Below are 26,403 nucleotides of genomic sequence, written 5' to 3' on the forward strand. Positions count from 1 at the left end.
GGGGGGTGGGAGATAGAAGCCAGTGCAGGGATCGGCAGAGGGGGGTTGCAGACACTGAGCGGTTGGTTAGGTGAATGAGTGTAGCAGCTGCATTCATGATAGACTGAAGGGGGGAGGAGCCTGTGTAGAGGTCGGCCAATGAGGAGGGAGTTGCAATAGTCAAGACTCTGCGCTCCCCGAATCCTCCGTCCAGAGCAGCCCTATCCCTACCAGAAGGCATTAGCACCAGAGGGGTCCCTGCCTACAACTGGGGACAAGCCCGGCATAACCAAGCCAGAGTCAACCTAGGAAGAAAGGAACCCCTCCGCCACCCACTTATTACCCCAGTGGTTACTAAGCAACCATCAGCACCGGCAAATGGTGCTGTTCCTCTCCGAAAACTGATAAGGTACTACACTTGACCTTAGCCAAACTCTGGTCCTCCAGCTGTAGTCCATCTACAAGTCCCATTAGGCACGGCAAGGCATCCACAGACATGACTCCCAGAGGAAAACGCATGATGGAATTTCTATTTGCTCCACAGCTGAAGGGCTGGAGCTTGCCTTGCTTTTCTGTTACCACCCTGTGTGCAATAAGTCACAAGAAGTTGGCAGTGGGCAAAGCTGGGCATTGGTGCAAGAGGCAGGGCAAAGTGGAGACAGGCAGGGAAAGTTTCTTGCTTCTATGTGCAATGTGTCACATGGTGTTGGCAGTGGGCTGAGTTGGGCAGCAGCATGAACGGTAGGGCTGGGAAAAGAGTCAGTGTCCATTGAGCAATGAGTCACATGATGTCGGCAGTGGGCAGAGTTGGGCAGCGGCATGAGGGGTGGAACTGAGCAAAGGGCCAGTTCCCACTGGGCAAAGAGTCATATGGTTTAGGCTGTGGGTGCAGATGGGCAGTGGCACAAGGGGCTGGGCAGCAAGTCAGTGACCACTGTGCAATAGGTCATATGGTGTTGACAATGGGCAGAGCTGAGCAGCAGCATAAGGGGCAGGGCTGGACAGAGAGTTAACGCCCACTGTGGAATGTGTCACATGGTGTCGGCAGTGGGCAGTGGAACAAAGGGCAGGGCTAAGTAGGGGGTCAGTACCCACTGTGCATTGAGTCACATAGTGTCCTCAGTGGGCACGGCCCCTCATGTATGCGATTGGTTGTGTTTAAATTCCAGCTCATTGATAAAGAAATCCATTCATAAAAAAGATGGAGGGTGAATTGCCCTTTACCCCGGATGTGTGGATACTTTCTATGCTCATCCGTGTTCCTTCTTCTACGTTTGTTGTTTTACAGATACGCTAATGATTCCCTCAAACCTGGACAGCGGTACATGTCCCCTGGGTCAGTTCCCATGCGGCAACCTGTCGTTGTGTTTGCCTCAGCTGCTCCACTGCAACGGACACAAGGATTGCCCCAATGGCGCCGATGAGGACAATTGTGGTGAGTGCTGAAATGTTTAATAAGACTGTCTGGGTTTTACGGTTGCATGGCAGATAGGGTTGTCACCTTTTCTTCAAGTGAAACCTGAACACTCGAGCGCTGCATGCAGCCATTTTTTTTTTTAGAATATAGCGGAGAGAGCGAGGAGAGGAAGCCAGGAGAAACAGCAAGAAGAGGCCGCCAGGGGAGGGAGTAAGGAGACGATTTATAGAAGGCTACAAATCTCAGCAATACATGATGCAGCAATACAAAATAATATGAAGCTACATACCTTGTGTTGTTTTGGGTGGTGCCCTGATGTCTCCAGGTTCTCAGGTGGCCCATGCGAGCTCTCAGGTGGCCTGTGCGGGCTCTCAGGTGGGCCATGCGCACTCTCGGGTGGGCTATGCGTGCTCTCAGGTGGGCCATGCGCACTTTCGGGTGGGCCATGCGCACTCTCAGGTGAGTTATGCGGGCTCTCAGGGGGGCCATGCGCACTCTCAGGTGAGTTATGCGGGCTCTCAGGGGGGCCATGCGCACTCTCGGGTGAGTTATGCGTGCTCTCAGGGGGGCCATGCGCACTCTCGGGTGAGTTATGCGTGCTCTCGGGTGGGCTATGCATGCTCTCAAGTGGGCCATGCACACTCTCAGGTGAGTTATGTGGGCTCTCAGGTGGGCCATGCAGACTCTCAGGTGAGTTATGTGGGCTCTCAGGGAGGCCATGCGCACTCTCGGGTGGGCTATGCGTGCTCTCAGGTGGGCCATGCGCACTCTCGGGTGAGTTATGTGGGCTCTCAGGTGGGCCATGCGCACTCTCAGGTGAGTTATGTGGGCCCTCAGGTGGGCTCTGTCCTTGTTCAGACACTTCCTGTTATAGGGTGACAATGCTCTGTCCTTGTTCAGGCACTTCCTGTTATAGGGTGACAATGCTCTGTCCTTGTTCAGACACTTCCTGTTATAGGGTGACAATGCTCTGTCCTTCTTCAGACACTTCCTGTTATAGGGTGACAATGTTCTGTCCTTGTTCAGACACTTCCTGTTATAGGATGACAGTGCTCTGTCCTTGTTCCGGCACTTCCTGTTATAGGGTGACAATGATCTGTCCTTGTTCAGTCACTTCCTGTTATAGGGTGACAGTGCTCAGTCCTTGCTCAGACACTTCCTGTTATAGTGTGACAACCTTCTGTCCTTGTTCAGACACTTCCTGTTATAGTGTGACAACCTTCTGTCCTTGTTCAGACACTTCCTGTTATAGGGTGACAACGTTCTGTCCTTGTTCAGACACTAACTGTTATAGGGTGACAACTAGGGTTGCCACCTGTCCAGAATTCACCCGGACAGTACAGGATTTTAATGCTGCGTCCGGGTTTCATGGCAGCAGAAACCTGGACACAAGATGTCAGGCAGACGGGCAACCAAAATTAAGATTGGGGCTACTGGCCCCCCCATTACTGAAAATAGTCCTAACTGTGATATTTACATATAAATAAGCCACGACTCATTCTCCCCCAAAAATGTTCGCACATCGCTAGAGTGTTTGGGTTTCACTTGAAGAAAAGGTGACACTCCTAGTGACAACACTCTGTCCTTGTTCAGACACTTCCTGTTATAGGTGACAACGCTCTGTCCTTGTTCAGACACTTCCTGTTGTAGGGTGACAATGCTCTGTCCTTGTTCAGACACTTCCTGTTATAAGATGACAACACTCTGTCCTTGTTCAGACACTTCCTGTTATAAGGTGACAACACTCTGTCCTTGTTCAGACACTTCCTGTTATAAGGTGACAACACTCTGTCCTTGTTCAGACACTCCCTGTTATAGAGCGACAACCCTGGGTCCCTGTCTCCCGGTTATGCTGCTGTGTTGTCACCTGGGGTTCTGATGGAGACTACTAATGGTGGTTTCATCACACATTACACAGACATGATCCACTGTTGTCACCATCAGGAAACCCGCCCTGAGAAATGCCATGGCAGCCATCGCTGCAGCCCATGCAGACTGGAAATGGCTGCAAAGAGGCTGCAGGAGATCAGCAGCACTGAGCTGTAGCAAAGAAGGGAAAATTGTGAAACATTCGTATTTTGCAATTATTTTTGGTGCGCAGAGCGAACTCAGCGCCGCCCGGATTCTTCAGGTTTTACATTTACTGCAAAATACGAAAATGGGCAAAATATGAATCACCTGCTGAGAAAAGAATCTGATGACTGGGAGAGAAATATGGAACAGCAATGACCTCAGATAAGCAGATCTGTAGAATCCAAGGTGGAGGCAGACAGAGCGGAGGCATGGAGGCGGAGGGATGATGTCACAACACCAGCAACAGCTCTGCTCATATCACCAGGAAGAATGCTCTGCAGATCTCCCCGCTTATCTCCCGCACCGAAAGCAGCATTTCCAGCATCGCTGGTCATCTCCATTCTCTGCAATGTGGAGAGCTTCTCTCTGAGTCTACATGCACTCCAGTGATGGGTGCATGGCATTGCACCCATTGCATGGTGACAACAGTAAACCGTGTCTGTGTAATGTGTGCTGACACACCCATTTGATGTCTCTATTGAAAGCTGTGTGACAGGGTGACAACACAGTGGTGCAATTGGTTGTCACGAAGAGAGCAATGTCACCCTATAACAGGAAGTGCCAGAACAAGGACACAGCGTTGTCACCCTATAACATGAAGTCCCAGAACAAGGACACAGCGTTGTCACCCTATAACAGGAAGTGCCTGAACAAGGACAGAGCGTTGTCACCCTATAACTGGAAGTGCCAGAAGAAGGACAGAGTGTTGTCACCCTATAACAGGAAGTGCCAGAACAAAGACAGAGCGTTGTCACCCCATGACAGGAAGTGCCAGAAACAAGGACAGAGCGTTGTCACCCTATAACATGAAGTGCCTGAACAAGGACAGAGCGTTGTCACCCTATAATAGGAAGTGCCTGAACAAGGACAGAGCATTGTCACCCTATAACAGGAAGTGCCTGAACAAGGACAGAGCGTTGTCACCCTATAACAGGAAGTGCCTGAACAAGGACAGAGCATTGTTACCTAATAACAGGAAGTGCCAGAACAAGGACAGAGCGTTGTCACCTTTTAACAGGAAGTGCCTGAACAAGGACACAGCATTGTCACCCTATAACAGGAAGTGCCAGAACAAGGGCAGAGCGTTGTCACCCTATAACAGGAAGTGCCTGAACAAGGACAGAGCATTGTCACCCTATAACAGGAAGTGCCTGAACAAGGACAGAGCGTTGTCACCCTATAGCAGGAAGTGTCTGAACAAGGACAGAGCGTTGTCACCCTACAGCAGGAAGTGTCTGAACAAGGACCTTCCTGGCGGGATCACCGGGGATTATTGTAATGAAAGCTGCAGATTTATAAAGATTGGAAATAGTTTTGTAAAGTTGAGATTTTGGGGGCGGGATTACTTCTGTTTCATGAATTGCGGTTGCTGTGTGATTGTAATAACGACGCATTCTCCTTTCCAGTGGATAACAGCGGCTGGCCCAAGCTGTTTGATACCATTCAGAGTGCGCGGGGGAACCAGGCAACGCAAGAGGACGAGACACAGGACTATGAATGCGGTGAGTCAGTAGTGCAACCTAGCATGAAACGGGTGCAGGGTGTCACATGACACTGCTTGCACTAAACAGGGACAGCGGGAAGCACACAGCTTGTGAATGAACTCAGTGTCACCAGTGGAAGTGTCCGTATACAAGGTGTAAGCCTTGCTAAGCTCCTCCCCCGCGGAGCAGAGTCTTGCTAGATGTCTGTGCGCAGAGCTTTGTGTCATCAATATGTCAGATTTGAGGGTTTCAGGTTTAGCCCCGCCCACAATAGCATTATTGTCTGTACATGTGGGTTGGATTATTCACAAGCTTTTTATTGATTGTGTTTCAGTTTTGGACGTTTACCCGGAAGAATGCGAGTGCCGGAAGCGCTTAGTGAACTGCTCCAGCCAAGGACTTCACTTTGTCCCGGCCGTCTCTTCCAATGTCACAGCTTTGTAAGCGCACGGACCTTTAAAGTATTGAATAACCTTTGACCTGCTTAGAGGTCTTCCCATAGACCCGTACCTGGGCACTGACCGAGCACAGAGGGTGGGCACTAACCGAGCACAGAGGGTGGGCACTGAATGACCATAGAGTGTGGGCACTGAATGACCGCAGAGGGTGGGCACTGAAAGACCGCAGAGAGTGGGCACTGAACCGCTAGAGATGGTGGGCACAAAGAAACAGAGACCTTCTATCTGGACTCCCAGTTCCCGTGTGATGGTCCATTCTCAGCCTCCACATTTACAATCCTAAAATAGAGGAAGTGCGCCTATAATCCAATGAGAAGACTTGGGTTGGAATGTCGGGTGGCAGGTTCTCTTTATCGTTACCCACAAAGGTCTGTTATCTCCAATTATGTACGGAACTCCCAAGGACTCTGACAAAGCCGAGGTGACGAGTCAAACAAGACGAGGCCGAGGTTTATCGATCTCATGCCTCCCGACTCTGATCTACAATGTATTGCGTAGGTCAGCGCCATTGCTGTAGAACATCTCGCCTATTCGTCGCCAATTCCGTGTGTTCTTCTAGAAGACGAATGTTCAGCGTCTTCCGTCTTCTTGTTACATTTGCTGATTTATGAAGGTTTTATGTGTTTGTGTTTATTTTTAGTGATCTGAAGGATAACGGAATAAAGTCGTTGCCTGACGGCGTCTTCCATCGCTATCACCATCTGGAAAAACTGTAAGTGGATAGAAGAGACTTTGGTTAGCCCATTTCCCCCTCGACCCGCCTCCAGACCCCTTCCCCTTGGGCCCCCCTGCCACTCCATGGCTTCATCAGAGCTCATGGGAAACAGCAGCTTCCTCTGGGAGCATGTGACCTCCTTCCGTGGTGCATTGCTCAGACATGTTAGTAGGGCGCTGGATCAGGAACTTGCACGGGGTAATGCTTGAATTTCAAAATGAAGAAGTAGGTCTCTGTCAACTTAGGGTATCCTAGGGCCACGGGGACCCCAGCATGGTCTTGGAAATTTAGAAAGGATGAGAACGCGACAGAACAAGTGTGAGTCCAGTTGGTTTTATTGACCCCCCGCTGTTCTGTTCCTCTGTTGGAGATGGGGGTCGAACCTTGTTTAGGCTCCATCACCATCTGACATGGATGAGGTCACCGCCTCCCTCTAGTGACAGTGTCCGAGCATGCTCATTGGCTGTTCAGGCCTGAGCACCGCACCATGGGGAATGTAGAAAGGATGAGCATGCCACAGAACTAGTGTGAGTCCAGTGGGTTTTTATTGATATAACCAAAGAAGGAGATAACACATTTCGGGGGTTCAGAACATCTGACATGGATGAGGTCACCCCTTCCCTCATGTGACAGTGTACGAGCATACCCATTTGCCGTTCAGGCCCAAGCACTACACTACCATCCTACCCCCCAACTTACTTATACCCTCCTCCGCTGTTCTGTTCCTCTGTTGGAGATGGGAGTGTAACCCTGTTTAAGCTCCATCACCATCTGATATGGATGAGGTCACCCCTTCCCTCATGTGACAGTGCCCAAGCATGCCCATTGGCCATTCCCATCTGATATGGATGAGGTCACCCCTTCCCTCATGTGACAGTGCCCAAGCATGCCCATTGGCCATTCCCATCTGATATGGATGAGGTCACCCCTTCCCTCATGTGACAGTGCCCAAGCATGCCCATTGGCCATTCCCATCTGATATGGATGAGGGCACCCTTTCCCTCATGTGGCAGTGTCCAAGCATGCCCATTGGCCATTCCCATCTCATATGGAGGAGGTCACCCCTTCCCTCATGTGGCAGTGTCCAAGCATGAGCATTCCCATCTGATATGGATGAGGTCACCCCTTCCCTCACGTGACAGTGTCCGAGCCTGCCCATTGGACGTTCAGGCTTGAGCACTACATTACCATCCTACACCCAACTTACTTATACCCTCCTCCGCTGTTCTGTTCCTCGGTTGGAGATGGGAGTAGGACCCTGTTTAAGCTCCAACACCATCTGACATCAATGAGGTCACCCCATCCCGGCACGTAATAGTGTCCGTGCCTGCCCATTGATCATTCAAGCCTGGCAACTGCACCATGGGAAATGTAGAAAGGATGAGCATACCACAGAACTAGTGTGAGTCCAGTAGGTCTTTATTGCACATGACATGAGAAAACCAACCAACACGTTTCAGGGGCTCAGAACTCCTTTCATAAGGGACTAATATGCTGCCAGTTACTTAACAATAAAAAGGGATAAAGACTTTGCAAGTGAAGCATAGGGATGGTAGTTGTTACAGGTGGCCAGGCAAGCAGCCCAGTGTGCGACCTGTAACAGCCACGATCCCTATGCTGGTGGGGGTGATGTCACTGGGCCGGTTTGCTGGGCCATGGGAAAGCTGAGAGTCTCAGATCCCATGAGAACTCCCTCCCGTACAATGCTGGAACATCTTCTTCAAGATTTGGAATCTGGAGCTTCCCAAGGGTACCATGGTGAGGAACATTGACATCAGTGGTGTCTACAGGATGGCAGCCTACAGGAGAGAAGTTTCAGCTGCTTCTTGCTTTCACTTAGCAAGGACCCGGAACTGGAGCTCAGACATTTTGTGAAAGTATTTTAAAGATAAATTATTAATTGTAATTTGTTTTTGTTTTTCCAGCTTTCTACAAAATAACGAACTGCAAACCATCTCCCGCCAGGCGTTTTCAGGACTCTTCAGGCTAAAAATGCTGTGAGTATTAATTAAATGATATATCCACACAATGCCCAAATTTACCCATTTTACCCATAAACCTCTATTCTCCTCAGAATAGCTTTAACAACGCTCTGTCCTTGTTCAGGCACTTCCTGTTATAGGGTGACAATGCTCTGTGCTTGTTGAGGCACTTCCTGTTATAGGGTGACAATGCTCTGTCCTTGTTCAGGCACTTCCTGTTATAGGGTGACAATGCTCTGTCCTTGTTCAGACACTTCCTGTTATAGGATGACAATGCTCAGTCCTTGCTCAGGCACTTCCTGTTATAGGGTGACAATGCTCTGTCCTTGTTCAGGCACTTCCTGTTATAGGGTGACAATGCTCTGTCCTTGATCAGACACTTCCTGTTATAGGGTGACAATGCTCTGTCCTTGTTTAGATACTTCCTGTTATAAGGTAACAATGATCTGTCCTTGTTCAGGCACTTCCTGTTATAGGGTGACAACGCTCTGTCCTTGTTCAGGCACTTCCTGCTATAGGGTGACAACACTCTGTCCTTGTTCAGGCACTTCCTGTGATAGGGTGACAATGCTCTGTCCTGGTTCAGGCACTTCCTGCTATAGGGTGACAACGCTCTGTCCTTTTTTTATATCATACACAGCGTCTTTCAGTTTTACATCTACATTAAAGAGGTCACCAGATAGTTGGTCCAACACCTTGTATACTCATCGAACCCAAACGTTTAATAGTATAAATATATTAAAATATTTTCTTGAAGATCATTTAAATTAATCTGCTGGAGAAAAAAAATTCCGCAATTACATTTTGAGAAATGGTGGATTTCTGTGTTCCGTGTCGAAAACCATTCCGCCTCTAAATACGAATAAACAATTTTCCGACTTTCTACAGAGGATACAAAGTGCTTATCTGCACATAGATCAGAGGAGTTCCCAGACTCTCACCCATGTCTGATGTGGGAATGTGGGAATGGAGATCCATATCACAATTTATGGGATCGTAGAGTCAAGGAGATGATTTTCCCGCAAGGAATGTATTCATTGATCTCCCATCATTCCTAGAATGGACCTTGTGTTGGACAATAAATAAAAATAGAACAAACAACCGCCTGAAACAAACATTCTTCCCAATTGGATATATTTGTCATTTCCATTTTTAAAGTGAATCTGTACTATTCTTTAGCCCCCTCCCACCACCACCACCCCACCCCACCCCAATTCCCAGCCGCATATACTTAACTTTCCTTTGCTACTATAAATGGTACTTCGAGGTCCGGAGGAGCATAGAACTCAGGTGACAGCGCTAGATTAATCAGCATTGTACTATAAATGGTACTTCGAGGTCCGGAGGAGCATAGAACTCAGGTGACAGCGCTAGATTAATCAGCATTGTACTATAAATGGTACTTCGAGGTCCGGAGGAGCATAGAACTCAGGTGACAGCGCTAGATTAATCAGCATTGTCACACGGCAGTTCATAGTCATGGTAAAGCTACTAAAAGAGTCATCCAACAACATAGACTGGTGGTGGACACCTGACCATCACAACGATAGGCCAAAAGTAGGAGGACACCCCTGCCAGTGATGTCTCCAGTGAAGGTTACTGTTAATGCTTTAGATACAAAGACATTGTAGATAATTGTGCTCTTCCAACTTTGTGGTAACAGTTTGGTGAAGACCCTTTTCTGTCCCCCCATGACTTTCCCCTGTGTACAAAGTCAGCTCCATGAAGACATGGTTTGACCAGTTTGGTGAAGATCCTTATCTGTTCTACCATAACTGCCCCCTGTGTACAAAGCCAACTCCATAAGGACATGGTTTGACCAGTTTGGTGTAGAGGAACTCAAGGTCAGGGCTCTGTGGAGGTTGTTATAGTGGTAAGGGAGATTCAACTAAATTGTAATGCCCAACCTCGGTAAAAACATGGTTTGACCAGTTTGGTGTGGAGGAACTCAAGTGTCCAGCACAGAGCCCTGACCTCAACCCTACTGAACACCTTTGGGATGAATTGGAAGGCTGATTGTGAGCCAGATCTTCTCATCCAACATCAGTACCTGACCACAAATGGGCACAAATTTCCACAAACACCTTCCACAATCTTGTGGAAAGTCTTCTCCGAAGAGTGAAGGCAAAGCCACAGACTTTTGCCCATACTGTGTCTGCTCACAGTAACTAAGCAAACCATCCCAATATCATGGAAAGCTGTTCTTACAATAACAAACAAGAAAATTGATGCAAAACTAACAGACACTATGACCAAAGTTTAAAAAAGATGAGAACCTTGGGAGAATATGAGAATATTAGTTACCCCTTAACCTAGATGCTTGCACTCCGACTCCATGATGGAACTGATGTGGTTGATGGCCTCTGTAGAAAACCAGTATACCTCCAGTCATGAATCCCCCTTTGTTCCTCAACCTCCCATTCCTGTCTTAACTTTGTGACGAAACACAAGTTAGAACACTATGGAAGACAGGCCTATTTGCATACAGTATCATACAACCAGGGGCGTAACCACAGATCATGGGGCCCCATAGTAATATTTTGATGGGGTCCCCCAGCAACCTCCCTACTGTCAATGATATTAAAGTCAGGTAGCAGTAGAGCTGCCTGCATAGCTCCCCCTGTACATCTGATGTCAGCTCTTCTTGATTAATAATGCCAGTGTCAGCAGCAACTTCTGCAATTCTGATTGGGGCCCCCTTCCACCCCCAGGCCCCGTAGCAGCCGCATGGGCCGATATGGCTATTGTTACGCCACTGCATACAACACAAATCAAAGAGCAGAATGTGACACTGAACTCTAATACTGTAAAACAAACGCGATTCTTTTCTTTTCAGCTCGTTAATTACACCTTTTAGCGTCGTCTTTCACATTTCCCTCATGAACTATCATCCTGTCACAATAACAACTCCATCTGTTAATGTGTATTGAAAACCTGTCATGAAAAAATAATTGAACAGGAGATCATTTTACACGTTGAATGTTTCTCTGTTGTACATGTTCGTTTTACATCCTTTATTTAATTTTTATGTAAATTTTGGGAAAATAAAATAAAATAAACACTTGCAAAATGTAAACACATAAATGCTACTCTCTTAAAAATTCCCCCCTGACCTTTTTCAAAGCTGTCTTGAAGGTAAGTTGGGCAAAATGGAAGGAAAGAGTGGCTGGAATAAAAAAGAGAGAAAAGTTGTATCCATCGGAGGATGACGGGGGGATTGGTTTGATTAGGTCAGATCAGAGAGAGTGATAGAGAATTGTATAAAGGGAGCGGTGTTAAACCTAACAGGTGGAGTAATAAAAGATCAAGACATGAGTATGGATCAAACTGAAGGCAGGAAAGTAGATATAATGCACTGTATGGCCAAAAGTCTGACCATCACACCTACTATATGGCCAAAAAGTGATGTTGACCCTTGGCTATTACACCTATATGAGATTGTTGGACTTCCTGTTCCCAAACCATGGCCGTTAATATGAAGTTGGCCAGCCTTTGTGGCTATAAAATCCTCCAATCTTCTGGAAAGACTTTCTAAAGTTTTGTTGGGCTTTTGAGGGAATTTGTGCCAATTTGTGAGGTCAGGTACAGATATTGGAGAAGACCTGGCTCACAATTGGTGTTCCAATTCATCCCAAAGGTGTTCAGTAGGGTTAAGGCTAGATACTGATGTTGGATGAGAAGACCTGGCTCACAATTGCTATTCTAATTCATCCCAAAGGTTTTCAGTAAAGTTGAGGTCAGATACTGATATTAGATGAGAAGATCTGGCTCACAATTGGCGTTCCAATTCATCCCAAAGGTGCTCAGTAGGGTTGAGGTCAGGATTCTGTGCAGTGCACTCGAGTTCCTCCACACCAAACTGGTCACACCATGTCTTTATAGAACTGACTTTGGGCACCTCAATAATTCTTATAGAATACCTATGCTCCAAAGGGGGTTCCTAAGTTCCATAGGGTTGAGGTCAGGACTCTGGTGTAGAGGAACTTGAGTGGTCTTCACAAACTGGTCAAACCATGTCTTTATGGAGCTGGCTTTGGTAACCTCAACTCAATAATTCTTATAGAATATCTATGTTCCATAAGGTGTTTCATAGGACACTCGAGTTCCTCCACACCATGGCTATATGCAGCAGGCTTTGTACACAGAACACAGTCATGGTGGAACAGAAATGGGTCCTCACCCAACTGTTACCACAAGATGTTGGAGGGTGTCTGGGGAAATTTGTCCCATTTGTGAGGTCAGGTACTGATGTTGGATGAGAAGATCTGGTTCACAAATGCCATTCCAATTCATCCCAAAGGTGTTCTGTTGGGGTGAGATCAGGGTTCTGTGAAGGACACTCATGTTCCTTCTCATCAAACTGGTCAAACCATGTCTTTTTGGTGCTATTGCTATGTGTTGTGCATTGACCAAGAGAAAGGGGTAGACCCCCCAAAAGCTTGTCCTATAAAAAAATTAGTTGACATAAAAAAAGTATTACAGACAGTGCTAACCCATATTCTTGGCATGCTTCACAATATTGAACATACTCTTGTAATTTAGAACGATGAAAAAACACAGCAAGCACGGTTGTGTTATTTCAAATAAAAATACTTCAAATTACAGCCAAAAATTCACTCCAGCGATGTCTGCATGGCATTTCTCAGGCCGGCTTTCCTGATGGTGACAACAGTGGACCATGTCTGTGTAATGTTTGTTCAAACGGCCACTTGTAGTCTCCATCAGAAGCCCATGTAACAGGGTGACAACGCAGGTGCACAATTGGGAGACAGGGAAGTAGTGTGGCCTCCCTATAACAGGAAGCGCATGGACAAGGACCTCCATGGCAGGATCACCAGGGATGATTTTAGTGAAAGCTGCAGATTTATAAATCTTGAAAGTGACTTTTGAAATAACATCAACATAATAAAGCTTCTTTTAGATTTCAGTGATTTGGTTTACGTCTACTTTACTACCCCCAGTGGGAGGAAGAGAAGGAAGACAGTTATGGGAAGGAGGAGGGAGGGCAGGTCCAGCGCAGCAATTAAGTGAAAGTGAACAGTCATGCCCTCAGGACATACATATGGAGGGATGGTGGGTCGGATGTTAAAAGTAATGAACGGTATTGATGAAGGGAGCGGATGGCAAGCAGAGAGAGGGACGTTTTTTCATTTCTGGTTGCTCACTCCAAAGCCATAGTTATATGCTAAAACCAGAGAGCTACTTTGTTTTATGTCTTTCCTTCTGCAGAACATGGTTGTCCTTTCTAAATGTTTTCTGTCTGCCAGTTTCCTTAGTGACAATCAGATCGAGGTTTTGAAGGCTGAAGTCTTTAAGGATCTTCACTCCTTGGAATGGCTGTAAGTTGTGAAAGATTTACATGACTGTGTCATCTCTGAGCATGTATGGACTTAACAAGGAAAACATATATCTGATATTAAGTCCATTTTAAGATGTTACATTTATTGTGAAATTTGTACACCTGCTGTCCCCATTATGAGGGGTTCCCATCATACCTGTCCTGAGTTCCCGGGTCTGTACAACTGCTGTGCCCATTATGAGGGGTTCCCACACTCCCTGTGCTGAGTTCACGGGTCTGTACACCTGCTGTGCCCATTACGAGGGGCTCCCACAATCCCTGTGCTGAGTTCCCGGGTCTGTACATCTGCTGTGCCCATTATGAGGGGTTCCCACCATCCCTGTGGCTGAGCTCCCGAGTCTGTACACAGCATTATGAGGGGCTCCACCATCCTTGCTGGATTTTTTATGTATTTTATAATAATATAAACAGAAGTTGCTGAAAAACACAAAGGTGGGCAGGAACACCCAAAACTGTCACATGGACATGATGGCAAAGAGGTCTCACTCTTGGAGTATCCAAGACATATAAGAAGCCAGGAGCTTTTGGGTGGACTAACCCTTGAAGATAATTGATGGATTGTCCTAATCCGACTTTTAGTTAACTCAAGCTTATTTTCCTCATTTACTAATCAGCACGTGCAATATTCTTATCTCTTTCAGGATATTAGACAATAACAGAGTCAACAATATTCATCCTGGGGCATTCAAAGGCCTGAATTCTTTGTATTTTCTGTAAGTGTTGTTCCCCATCGATACCAATTACTAAATCAGGATCAGACTGGTTTCATTATAATAAGTTAAGGTGTATGAGGTATGCAGATACATCCAAAACGTTGAGGGGTATGAGGATACATTCAACACATTGAGGTGTATGAGGGTACATCCAACACACTGAGGTGTATGAGGTATGAGGATACATCCAACACACTGAGGTCTATGAAGTATGAGGATACATCCAACATATTCAGGTGTATGAAGCATGAGGAAACATCCAACACACTGAGGTCTATGAAGTATGAGCATACATCCAACACACTGAGGTGTATGAAGTATAAGCATACATTCAACACACTGAGGTCTATGAAGCATGAGGATACATCCAACACACTGAGGTCTATGAAGCATGAGGATGCATCCAACACACTGAGATCTATGAGGTATGAGGATAGGATACATCAAACACACTGAGGTGTATGAAGCATGAGGATGCATCCAAGACACTGATGTCTATGAGGTATGAGGATAGGATACATCCAACACACTGAGGTGTATGAAGTATGAGGATACATCCAACACACTTTGTTTGGTTTTGGGCATCCCCACCTTCTTCAGGGCTGTGGGAATATATTGGTTTGGGTCTAGTTGGTGACTGGATAATTTTTGCTGAGGGCTATTCAAGGCTTATCATGTTGAAAGCGCACCCTCAATAGCATTGAGTCACGTGAGATTCTTTGAGGTTTCTACAAGCTGCTTTTTGTTGCTCTCCTCACCCACCAAAACCTAAGCAGAGTAGGGAGACAGTATCCCATACTGTGCTAGTGGTTGGTTTATGGTGTACTAAGATTAAGTAGACTGTATCTTTGAACAGCTCTACCCCAGCCTCAGCACTCCTTGTGTGAACGTGATGTCCAATCTTGTTAGTAAAACTAAGCCCAGCCAGCCAAATAGGGTTGGAGAAGGGCAACACAAGACAATCCGCTTGGGGCAGTACAAAGTTTAATGTGGATCCACCTACCGTGTTTCCCCGAAAATAAGATACTGTCTTATATTTTTTTGGCCTCAAAAAAACACACTAGGTCTTATTTTCTGTGTAGATCTTATTTTTTTTATGTACAACAATCCAAAGTTAATGCAAATCCAAAATAAATAATCCAAAATGGCAAAGTTAAGAATAGGGTGATCAGGGCAATCAGGGGTGCCGTACCTTTCCAAGAGCAATTTGGTAACCAATCGCTGGCCAGTGCTTTCACTATTGATTCCTCACAGGCGGAGTGCATTTGGTATCACTCCGCCTGTGACAGGAGCCGGCGCTATAGAGGAAACATCGGCTTATGTGGCTCTGCTCCCTCCGCTGCCGCCTCGCTTCCTCTAGCGCTGGCTTCGTTGGCACCGCTGATTCTCTCCCGCCTCTCCCACGGCTCTTCAAGTTCCCCCTTATGCCACCACCGGCCCTTGGAATGGTCACAACTAGGTCTTATGTTTTAGCAATTCCCAAAAATAGTACTAGGTCTTATTTTCGGGAAACACGGTACTTATTACAAAAACCACAATATAAAAGGATATATACAGCGATGACCCTACTCTAGGTTTGCCCATGCTCACCTCTCGAAAGGTAGCTACACACCAAGCTATGACCTCCACTTAAGATTATTGATAAAAACACAACCACAAAAGCTCCTACCTCTGATGTGTTTCACCCATAAAGGGCCTTATCATATGGGGTGAAACGCGTTACTGGCAGGAGCTTGTGTGGTGGTGTTTTGAACAATTAAGTTTAGTGGAGTTCGTAGCTTGGTGAGACCTTTGGATTATAATTATATAGACTGGAGCTAATTCTTCTATAAAATGTTGTAACTCCTTAACCAATGCAAGTTAGCTGATATTTATCTCTGGTTTCATGCAGATACATGCTAAACAATTCCATAAGTGCAATACCAAGCAATTCTTTATGTGCAGAAATGCCTCGTCTCAACTGGCTGTAAGTAATTGCTCTGATAATTATGATTTTCCTTAGGAAGACGCACTCCCTTTTTTTTTTCCTTTAGCCTCCATTATTTTCGAAAAACATATGAATTATTAATATAATGATGCCTTTATGGGAGCAGTTATCCTTTTCTTATTTAAAGATACACTATATACAGGGACAAATGTTGGTGGACACCTGACTATAACACTCATGGAAGCTTGTTGAACATCCCATTCAAAAACCATGGCCATTAATATGGAGTTTCTGTTGGAACTTCATGCACAGCCTCACAGAGAAACACAAGCACACAGTCTCATATGCATGCTGCACATGGCTTGAAAACAGGAAGGAAGCCACAGCTTTATTCTCTACCTTATTCAATACAGCAGAGTATGAGGTATCATAGATATAACAGAACACTGCCATCTTGTATACTGCAGTAGTTGATGCAATAGACACAAAGTGTATTCCCAACCATGACCATTAACATGTGGCTGCCCCCCTCCTCCTTAACCATGGACATTAATATGGAGTTGCACCTCCAACAATGGCCATTTACATGTGGCTCCTACTTAACCATGGTCATTAATATGAAGTGGCACCCCCAACAATGGCCATTTACATGTGGCTCCTCCTTAACCATGGCCATTAATATGGAGTTGTACCCCCAACAATGGCCATTTACATGTGGCTCCTACTTAACCATGGTCATTAATATGAAGTGGCACCCCCAACAATGGCCATTTACATGTGGCTCCTACTTAACCATGGTCATTAATATGAAGTGGCACCCCCAACAATGGCCATTAACATGTGGCTCCTCCGTAACCTTGGAGTTCCCTCCTTTGTGGCCATAACATTCTCCACTCTTCTGGGAAGAAGATAATGGAGAGTGTCTGTAGGAATTTTTGCCCATCTATGAGGTCATATACCCATGTTTGATGAGAAGATCTGGCTCACAGCTGGCGTTCCAATTCATCCCAAAGGTGTTCAGTAGAGTTGAGATCAGGATTCTGTGCAGTGCACTCGAGTTCCTCCACACCAAACTGGTCACACCATGTCTTTATAGAACTGACTTTGGGCACCTCAATAATTCTTATAGAATACCTATGCTCCAAAGGGGGTTCCTAAGTTCCATAGGGTTGAGGTCAGGACTCTGGTGTAGAGGAACTTGAGTGGTCTTCACAAACTGGTCAAACCATGTCTTTATGGAGCTGGCTTTGGTAACCTCAACTCAATAATTCTTATAGAATATCTATGTTCCATAAGGTGTTTCATAGGGTTGAAATCAGGGCTCTGGTGTGGTGGAACTTGAGTGGTCTTTTCAAACTGGTCAAACCACATCTTTATGGAGCTGGGTTTGTACACAGGGGACGGTCCTGGCGGAACAGAAAAGGGCCTTCACCAAACTGTGACCACAAGGCTGGAAGAGCACAATTGTCTACAATGTCTTTGTATGATGTAGTATTACCAGAACCTTCACTGGGGATGCCTGAACTCAATCATTTGGAGGGGGGTCCACATACCTTTGTCAATATAGTGTATCTTTCACAGGTTAAAGAGTTTGAGTGGGAAGGCCCTTGTTTGTTTTAATGAGTAGAAATAAATATTTGCCCTTTTACATATTTAATAGCTATAAAAATGTTGTACAGTTTAGGGGCTGATGTGTTTTCCTATTCTTTTTTCTTTTTAGGGATCTGGAGGGGAATGAGATAGAGACAATCCACAACTCTGTGTTTCAGGAGTGCATAACTGTTTTGTAAGTGTCGGGAAACACAAAAACCCCTTTACAGTCTCTGCAATACCTTTTCATTGTGTTTTATTCCTTTTTTTTAGGGCTGTGGAAATTAAAGATTAATTTCTCGATTAATCGTTAAACTTTTTGATAGATTAAAATTATTTTGATCGCTAATGAAAACACTCACCTCTCCGCCGGCTTCCGGGAGCGATCCGGTGATGTCACGGACATCGACGTCACCGAACTCCTCCCCTCTTCCCCAAGTGGCTCTGTTAGCTAACGAAGGGAAGGGGGGAGGAGTCTGATGACGTCGATGTATGGACGGCTAACGAAGGGAAGGGGGAGGAGTCCGGTGACGTCGATGTCCGTGACGGCTAACGAAGGGAAGGGGGAGGAGTCCGGTGACGTCGATGTCCGTGACGTCACCGGACTCCTCCCCCCTTCGTTAGCCGACGGAGCCACTTGGGCCGGTGAGTTTGCCCAAGAAACTTTCTGCACGAGCGCCAGCCAAGGCATTGGCCTATACACATACAGCACAGCAATGAAGTAATAAAATGAACTAGGATCACACTAATCCAGCACGTTATTATTCTGAGTTGCCCCACTCAAGCGGCGGCCATATTGAGTGGGGCACGTGAGATTAATAACGTGCTGGATTAGTGTGATCCTAGTTCATTTTATTACTTCATTGCTGTGCTGTATGTGTATAGGCCAATGTAGTTGGATCTGTATGTGCGTTATAATGAATCGAAATTAATCGATGAAAAAAAATTTCGATTAATCCAACACGAAAATTTTAATGATTACCATCCCTACTTTTTTCAGTTTATATGTTTTTTTATTATTAATGTAAGATCTTGGTTTTGCCAGTAAACAACGAAGGCAGGACGTAGACATGAAATGGGCTCTTGGGCCTTTTTTCAGAGGGAGAGGGTGTGACGACATGGTGATCAGTTTATAAGTTAAATGTGTATTGGGGTTGAGTTATGTTTGAGTGCGTTATGCTGTGTGACCTGGTTATGGAAAGACTATCAGCACCATCCCTCGTTATCTCCTATTGTTCTCTGAGGGAGCTCAGAACAATGACATTCTGGCCAGGCTTCTGTTATGGCTGTCTGGAGCTCGTTAGCAGGTGGACACCTGTGGTGTTGAGCAGACCGATGGTCTGGGAGGGGAGGGGGGATGTGATGGGATTATATTCTGATCTGATCACTTTCTGTATAAAAGTTTGTGCAGTTGTTCAATAAAGCAGAGTTTGTTTACCCTACACTCAAGCCTTGGCTAGTGACTGGGGAAACTGGGAGCTACAGATCTTCAGGTTCCAATATCTCCTCAGCAAGGAAGAAGACAGCGGCGGACATACTCATCCTGAGTACGGGGGTCCGTCACAGAGGGTCCATTTTTTTTTAGATGTCAGATTATTTTCTGTTGATCACGGTGCAAAAACTGGGAACTGTTCTAATCCCTGAGGCATGCAGAGATAACAATGACATAAACTGAATGTGCATTGACCAGGGAAGACACATTAATGATGCTTTTACATATGAGTAATGTGTGTTTAGCTGTTAAGTGACCATCACAATACACACATGCAATAATTATAAAGCAGAAGCATAAATTTGCTAAGATGCTCGCAGTAGGCTGCACGTATAATTTCCCTGCTTTATAACAATATTTATACTATGCATTTAAGTGTTTGTATAAGAAGCATACAGATCGTTATTTGCGCCTCACCAAGACACTGTGAAGTGGGTGAACTCATGCGTAATAGGAGGTATTTATTAAGGGAGATATAAACCCGATCACTAAAACCTCATGTAAGCTTGAACACTTCTTTTTTAATTTGCAACTTTCATTAAAATAATCCCCGGTGGTCCTGCCATAGTGGCCCTTGTCCAGGCATTTCCCATAGTGGGGAGTGTCAACACTCTGTCCCTGCCTCCCAGTAGTGCTCCTGTGTTGTTATTCGCTGTCACATGGGCTTCCAATGGAGACTACAAGTGGCAGTGGCACATATTACACAGGAATGACAATGGTAATCCCTGGTGATCCTGCAATGAAGGTTGGTGTACATGGACTCCCTTATATAGGGTGCTCCTGCCACATGGGCTTGCAATGGAGACTACAAGTGACTGTTTCAACACACGTTACACAGGCATTACCCTGGTGATCCTGCCATGAAGATCCTTCTTCATGGACATCCTTTTATACGGTGCTCCTGCCACATGGGCTTCCAATCCTGACTACCATTGACAGTTTCAACTCAAGCATGACCATTGTAATCCATGGTGATCCTGCCATGAAGATCCGTGTTTCTTACATAAGGGTGCTCCTGCCACATGGGCTTCCAAAGAAGACTACAAGTGGCCGTTTCAACATACATTACAGACATAGTCCACTGTTGTCACCATCAGGAAACCAATTTTATCAGTCCAGTACATGTTTGATCCAGGTGGCGTCCCCTTTGATCGTCTGTGTTCCTAATTTTTGAAAGGATTGGGGCTTTGCTCAATCAGTGATCCCCCATGCATCTAGGAGTCATCTATGATATCTGCCACCTCATCTGGATGATCGGCACCTTAGGTAGCAACTCCGGATGGTGTCCCCCTTTGATCCTATGTGTTCCTAATTTTGGAAAGGATTGGGGCTTTGCCCAATTAGTGATCCCCCATGCATCTAGGAGTCATCTATGATATCTGCCACCATATCTGGATGCTCAGAACCTTAGGTAGCAGATCCAGGTGGTGTCCCGTTTGATCCTATGCGTTCCTAATTTTGGAAAGTACTGGGGCTTTGCCCAATTAGTGATCCCCCATGCATCTAGGAGTCATCTATGACATCTGCCACCACATCTGGATGCTTGGCACCTTAGGTAGCAGCTCCGGATGGTGTCCCCCTTTGATCCTATGCGTTCCTAATTTTGGAAAGGATTGGGGCGTTCCCCAATTAGTGATTCCCCCATGCATCTAGGAGTCATCTATGACATCTGCCACCACATCTGGATGCTCAACACCTTAGCTAGCAGATCTGAGTGGCGTCCCCTTTGATCGTCGGTGTTCCTAATATCGGAACAGTCCTGGGGCTTTGCCCAATCAGTGATCCCCCATGCATCTAGGAGTCATCTATGATATCTGCCACCTCATCTGGATGATCGGCACCTTAGGTAGCAACTCCGGATGGTGTCCCCCTTTTATCCTATGTGTTCCTAATTTTGGAAAGTACTGGTGCTTTGCCCAATTAGTGATCCTCCATGCATCTAGGAGTCATCTATGACATCTGCCACCACATCTGGATGCTTGGCACCTTAGGTAGCAGCTCCGGATGGTGTCCCCCTTTGATCCTATGCGTTCCTAATTTTGGAAAGTACTGGGGCTTTGCCCAATTAGTGATCCCCCATGCATCTAGGAGTCATCTATGATATCTGCCACCATATCTGGATGCTCAGAACCTTAGGTAGCAGATCCAGGTGGTGTCCCGTTTGATCCTATGCGTTCCTAATTTTGGAAAGTACTGGGGCTTTGCCTAATTAGTGATCCTCCATGCATCTGGGAGTCTTTTTTCCCCTTTAAAGTCATTCTATATACAGAGATAATAATTCGGAGAGGCGCAGCATCTGCTGATTCCCACAGCCAGATCCCCTTTTCTCACAACTGCTTTATATCCCTGTAAAACTGTCAGCACAAACGGCGGCTCTACTCTCCGCGAATTTAAACACCATCCCGTGTTTATCCTTTTTCGTTCTCTGGACAGTATTTTTTATTTTTTTTCCCTGACAGAGATATAATTAGTATCTAAAATTACTTTCTTGATGCAAACCAAATTACCTCATTTGAAAGGCAGTCAATCCTAATTACATCTTCGACGGACAAAAATGCAGAAAATGTCCTTAAAAACCGAAGAGGGACCAATTTACGAAAAGCAGCAGACACTTGGCTTTTGATGAATCGTTGTCGTTGCTGAGTCTGTTCGCCAGGTCATAGAGGGAATGCAGATAATGTGTCCATCCATATAGGATTAAAGTAGATGTAAACCTTCACCGAGTGACATTTGGTTTGCTCTGTGCGCTTCGTATCATAAACAATTGCCATTTTCCCAAAAAGACACAATAAGATAAGGCCATGGATTCAAAATTAACAAGAGTTTTAATTCCGTGCCAACATCCCGGCTCAACATTTGTATGAAGATTGAAAGGGACTAATGTATAGGAATCAAATTACACATCAAACACTGTTAAAAACTCTTTTGAGACCCTCCCCCACTTAGGGTCTGGCTCATGAACATCAATGATATTAAGTCTATGGAAGAGCTGACTATAGTGCTACAATTTTGAGAAGAGAAATCCTGGTAAACTTGGTTGGGCTTCACAATATTTTTTAAGGAATTCCCTTTTGAGGACCTTAAAGAGATGAAGGTTCTGCCATTTGAGTAACCTTCTGACGTTTCTCTCCTCCATTTTGTTCTTATAGTTTCTGGTCCCTCCTTACTTTCTCCCTATTGCCATACTTCTCCCTGTCTCTTACCCCATCCCATCTCCCCTCTTCTTTCATCTCTGCCCTCTTCTCTGCTTTGCTGTTTGCCCTCATGGTCCATTCGGTTCTTACAACTCAGGAGCATAACTGGGAGGCAGGGATAAAGTGTCATTACCCTTTAAAAAGAAGTTCATGAACAAGGACCTTCATGGCAGGTCATGCTTGTGTAATGTGTATTGAAAACGGCCACTTGTAGTCTCCATTGGAAGCCCGTGTGGCCATTGGGCGGACATTTATGATGTAAGTCATGCACCTGCACACTGCAGTTACATCATCTCGCCATCTGGCTCCACTCTTGGCATCTTAGAGATCCTGGGAATGGCCGGGGGCATACACTGCACTGGTAGGAACAAAATACATTGCTTGGAGTAAGTAGGATATTTTTGACACAAGAGACTTCCAAAGTCTCTTCTGCTAAAAGATTGACCTCCTAGGGTTGTTAGGGTTTTGTTTTCCGCTTTACACTTTTCTGTGGTTTCACCTTAGCCCTTACAATGTCAGTGGGGTTGGAGAATGAGCCCGGTGGCCACTCTCTAATGTCAAAATGTATGTCTCGGCAAAACCTTTTTTTTGTTTTGGATAGTGTGTGGAAGGGCTTCTACTGCTGTGTTTCCCCATTGTGAAGATTTACCTCTCTGTTTGTACTGGTGACCATTGCCACCAAGAAAGAGAGTGAGGGGAAAGCCAATATTTTAGCGTTGTCCCCAAACCAGGAGGTTAGGCGAAGTCTTCCAGTGGGGACTACTGTTCCAGGGACAATGGTCGAAGAGGGGAGATTTCTAGACATGTGCGATTCGTTACGAATTGAAATTCGTACGAATTTTCCTGAAATTCGTAAATTCGGAAGCATCCGAATTCCGAATTGCAGTTTCCGAATTATATCCGAAATACGAAATTCCGTTAACAAATTTCGGATCCGAATTTCTTTGAAACGGGAACTAATATATTACCCCTGTAAATGAGGTTGAACAACATGACAAGATTTTTTTTTTTAATCCGAAATACGGATCCGCTGCTGCTGAGGGTTGCATTACAATACACAGGCAGGAAATACGAAATTCCGTTACGAACATTCGTTATATTGAAGTTAAAAAGCAAAGTACAGCCCGTTGCCCAGACCACTGACACATATTCTGAAACGGAACGAAACGGAACAATTTTTTGACGGCGCACAAGTCTAGAGATTTCCCAAATTCAAAGTTCCACTTTAGAAGGCTAATTCAAGGGTTACAAAGTCACCTTGTTGAGGAGTTCCTAATGCCCCTAATGTGGTAATATATTACAATCTCTCATTTTCTGTTTTCTAGGGTCTTGCGCCGAAACAAGATACAAGAAATCAAGAATAAAGCATTGACCCAAATGCACAAGCTAGTAGACCTGTGAGTCTTTTTATTCTTAATAACCTTGTACATATGAAGCAATATAAACAGACAGACATGGCTATGCTCATGGACATAACCATATAGGATGTTAAATTGCAAGTTATAGTCATGAACTTTATTTTCTTATTTTTGGATGGAGTTTGGAAGACTTAGAACCCCTGTCAGGTTTTTTGTTGTTGTCTGTGTGAGAGATTCCCCCTCACTAATTGTCCTGGTGACCATTGTCACACTGAGAAAAACTGAACCTAAATCCAACAGTTGTCACCAGGACAAGAGGTGAGGGGAAATCTTCCAATAGGGACACTTGTTCTGGTCAAGAGAGCAAAATTTCCCTCACTTTGAAGAGATTACCTCTCACTTCCTATTGGGACACAGAGCAAAGAAATGCACTGACTTGCTTTAAATCTGAATTCTGGCCTTCCCTTCACTCTTGTACAGTTGTGTATGTTCGTCTCCTCCTTAACTGCCTATAGATTTTCTATAACTTTGAACTTCTGTAATGATTGTCTCGCGGAACATCTAACTGTCTATTATGTTACCTTGTCCATAAACAGAGACCTTTCTGTTAACCAGATTGAGGCGCTTTCCCCGTCACTGTTCGCCAACCTGCAAGAACTTCAACAGCTGTGAGTGTTCTGCTTACGTCATCTTTAATCATTCACTATATGACCAAAAGTATGTGGACCCCCCTCCAAATGATGGAGTTCAGGTGTCTCCAGTGAATGTTCTCTTAATACTACATCATGCAAAGACATTGTAGACAATTGAGCTCTTCCAGCCTTGTGGCAACTGTTTGGTAAAGAACCTTTTCTGTTCCACCATGACTGTCCCTGTACCCGAAGAGGGTTTATTTAATAGGATGCCGTGCATAAAGTGTATCAGGGGCTTCCATCTCCAACAGTGATGTGAACCCAACATACATTGACTATTATACCCACTGATATGGCCAAAAATATGTGGATGCCCTTCCAAATGATGGAGTTCTGGTTTCTCCAGTGAAAGTTCTGTTAATGCTCCATCATACAAAGACATTGTAGACAATTGTGATCTCCCAGCCTTGTGGTCAGTTTGGTGAAGACCCTTTTCTGTTCCACCATGACTGTCCCCTGTGCACAAAGCAAGCTCCATAAAGACATACATAGTGTGACCAATCTGGTGTGGAGGAACACGAGTGTCCTGCACAGAGCTCTGACCTCAACCTTACTGAGCGCCTATGGGATGAGTTGGAAGGCCGATTGTGAGCCAGGTCTTCTCATCCAACACCAGTATCTGACCTCACAATTCTCACAGAGACCCTCCAAAATCACGTGGAAAGCCTTCCCAGAAGAGTGGAGGATGTTATAGCCACAAAGGGGGCCAACACCATATTAACAGCTATGGTTTTGCAATGGAGTACCCAATAGAGATGCGTGAGCTCTTGACTATGTGGTCTAGGTTATATATGAACACCACTAAGACCTGGCTTGGACAGTTCTGTGTGAAGGAACTTAAGTGGCCTACACAGAGCCCTGACCTCATCCCTACTGAACACCTTTGGGTGAACTGGTATGCCGTTTGTGAGCCACATCCATCTTCTCATCCAGCACCAGCACCTGACCTCACAAATACTTGACAAATAACTGCAGCTATACATTATACCTTTGTCCAAAACTTCTGCATACTTAGGAAACACCTATAGTCAGTAGGAAAAATAGTTATTGTCCTACTGACTATAAGTCTTGTAGCTATTTATTTATTTATGATATTTGTTTTTTTAGGAATATATCCTTCAATCCTCTACATGAGATTCCACATAACCAGTTTGATATGTTGCCCTGCCTGCAGTCATTGTAAGTATCTTGCTTTTCCATAATTCTGATAATAATGTGTCCATAATTCTTGCTCTGTGGAGTCATCCCAAGAATTCCACTCTAAAATCAGAGGTTCTTAGTTGGATGTTTCCAAACTCCTTGGGGTACGGGAACCAAATGATGGGGGTATGGGTCTGGATCTCTTACTACTTAAATAAAAAAACAGGATTCTCTGAAATACTGATCCTGAAATAAGGCTGACATTCTATTCCTACCAGTGGGAAGGTCCACCTTTTGAAGGTGCCCACTAGGGATGTCCCGATACTATTTTTTCAAGACCAAGTACAAGTACTGTTCCTCAGGTACTCACCGATACCAAATACTAACAAGTACTGTGTTTGGGTCTCACCAGGGCTTCGACAGATATCACCAGGGCTGTGTTCAGATCTCTCCAGGGTGGGAGCAAGGAAGGTGGAGATGGGAGCCAGACCGCCACTGTCAAAGACAGCTACCGCAAGGTTCCCAGCAGACTGCCTAAGGTCCCCAGAAAGTGCAGGACCTCAGGCAGCCGAACTTGTTTAAAAATGTAAAGGGCCGATATCGGCCTTTAGTATCGGGGCATTTTCACGAGTACAAGTACTTCAGAAAATGCCCTGTATCAGACCCGATACCGATACTGGTATCGGTATTGGGACATCCCCAGTGCCCACCATACCCTCCCTAAAACACTGCATAAAAGTACCTGTAGTGGAACAGAAAAGATAATATCCCCACTTTTCCCAGTCTTCTGCAGTGCTGGAGACATCTTCATCATTGTGCCAACAAGATCC

At 45.3% G+C, this 26,403-nt stretch overlaps 1 protein-coding gene across 1 annotated transcript in view; it reads left to right on the forward strand.

Annotated features, from left to right (window-relative positions):
- LOC108785621 (relaxin receptor 1-like) overlaps nt 1-26,403 on the forward strand; it is an 82,164-nt gene that overhangs the window by 46,524 nt on the left and 9,237 nt on the right. Inside the window, exons 2-13 of the mRNA XM_018554736.1 lie at nt 1,268-1,414; nt 4,876-4,971; nt 5,288-5,393; nt 6,052-6,123; nt 8,052-8,123; nt 13,376-13,447; nt 14,109-14,180; nt 16,072-16,146; nt 17,828-17,893; nt 23,709-23,780; nt 24,338-24,409; nt 25,541-25,612. Of these exons, the coding sequence (XP_018410238.1) occupies nt 1,268-1,414; nt 4,876-4,971; nt 5,288-5,393; nt 6,052-6,123; nt 8,052-8,123; nt 13,376-13,447; nt 14,109-14,180; nt 16,072-16,146; nt 17,828-17,893; nt 23,709-23,780; nt 24,338-24,409; nt 25,541-25,612 (994 nt within the window). The remainder of the gene's footprint in view (nt 1-1,267; nt 1,415-4,875; nt 4,972-5,287; nt 5,394-6,051; nt 6,124-8,051; nt 8,124-13,375; nt 13,448-14,108; nt 14,181-16,071; nt 16,147-17,827; nt 17,894-23,708; nt 23,781-24,337; nt 24,410-25,540; nt 25,613-26,403) is intronic.

The sequence above is a fragment of the Nanorana parkeri genome, unplaced genomic scaffold, assembly GCF_000935625.1.
Source record: "Nanorana parkeri isolate BGI_ZX_2015 unplaced genomic scaffold, ASM93562v1 scaffold171, whole genome shotgun sequence".
Classification (NCBI taxonomy): Eukaryota; Metazoa; Chordata; class Amphibia; order Anura; family Dicroglossidae; genus Nanorana; species Nanorana parkeri.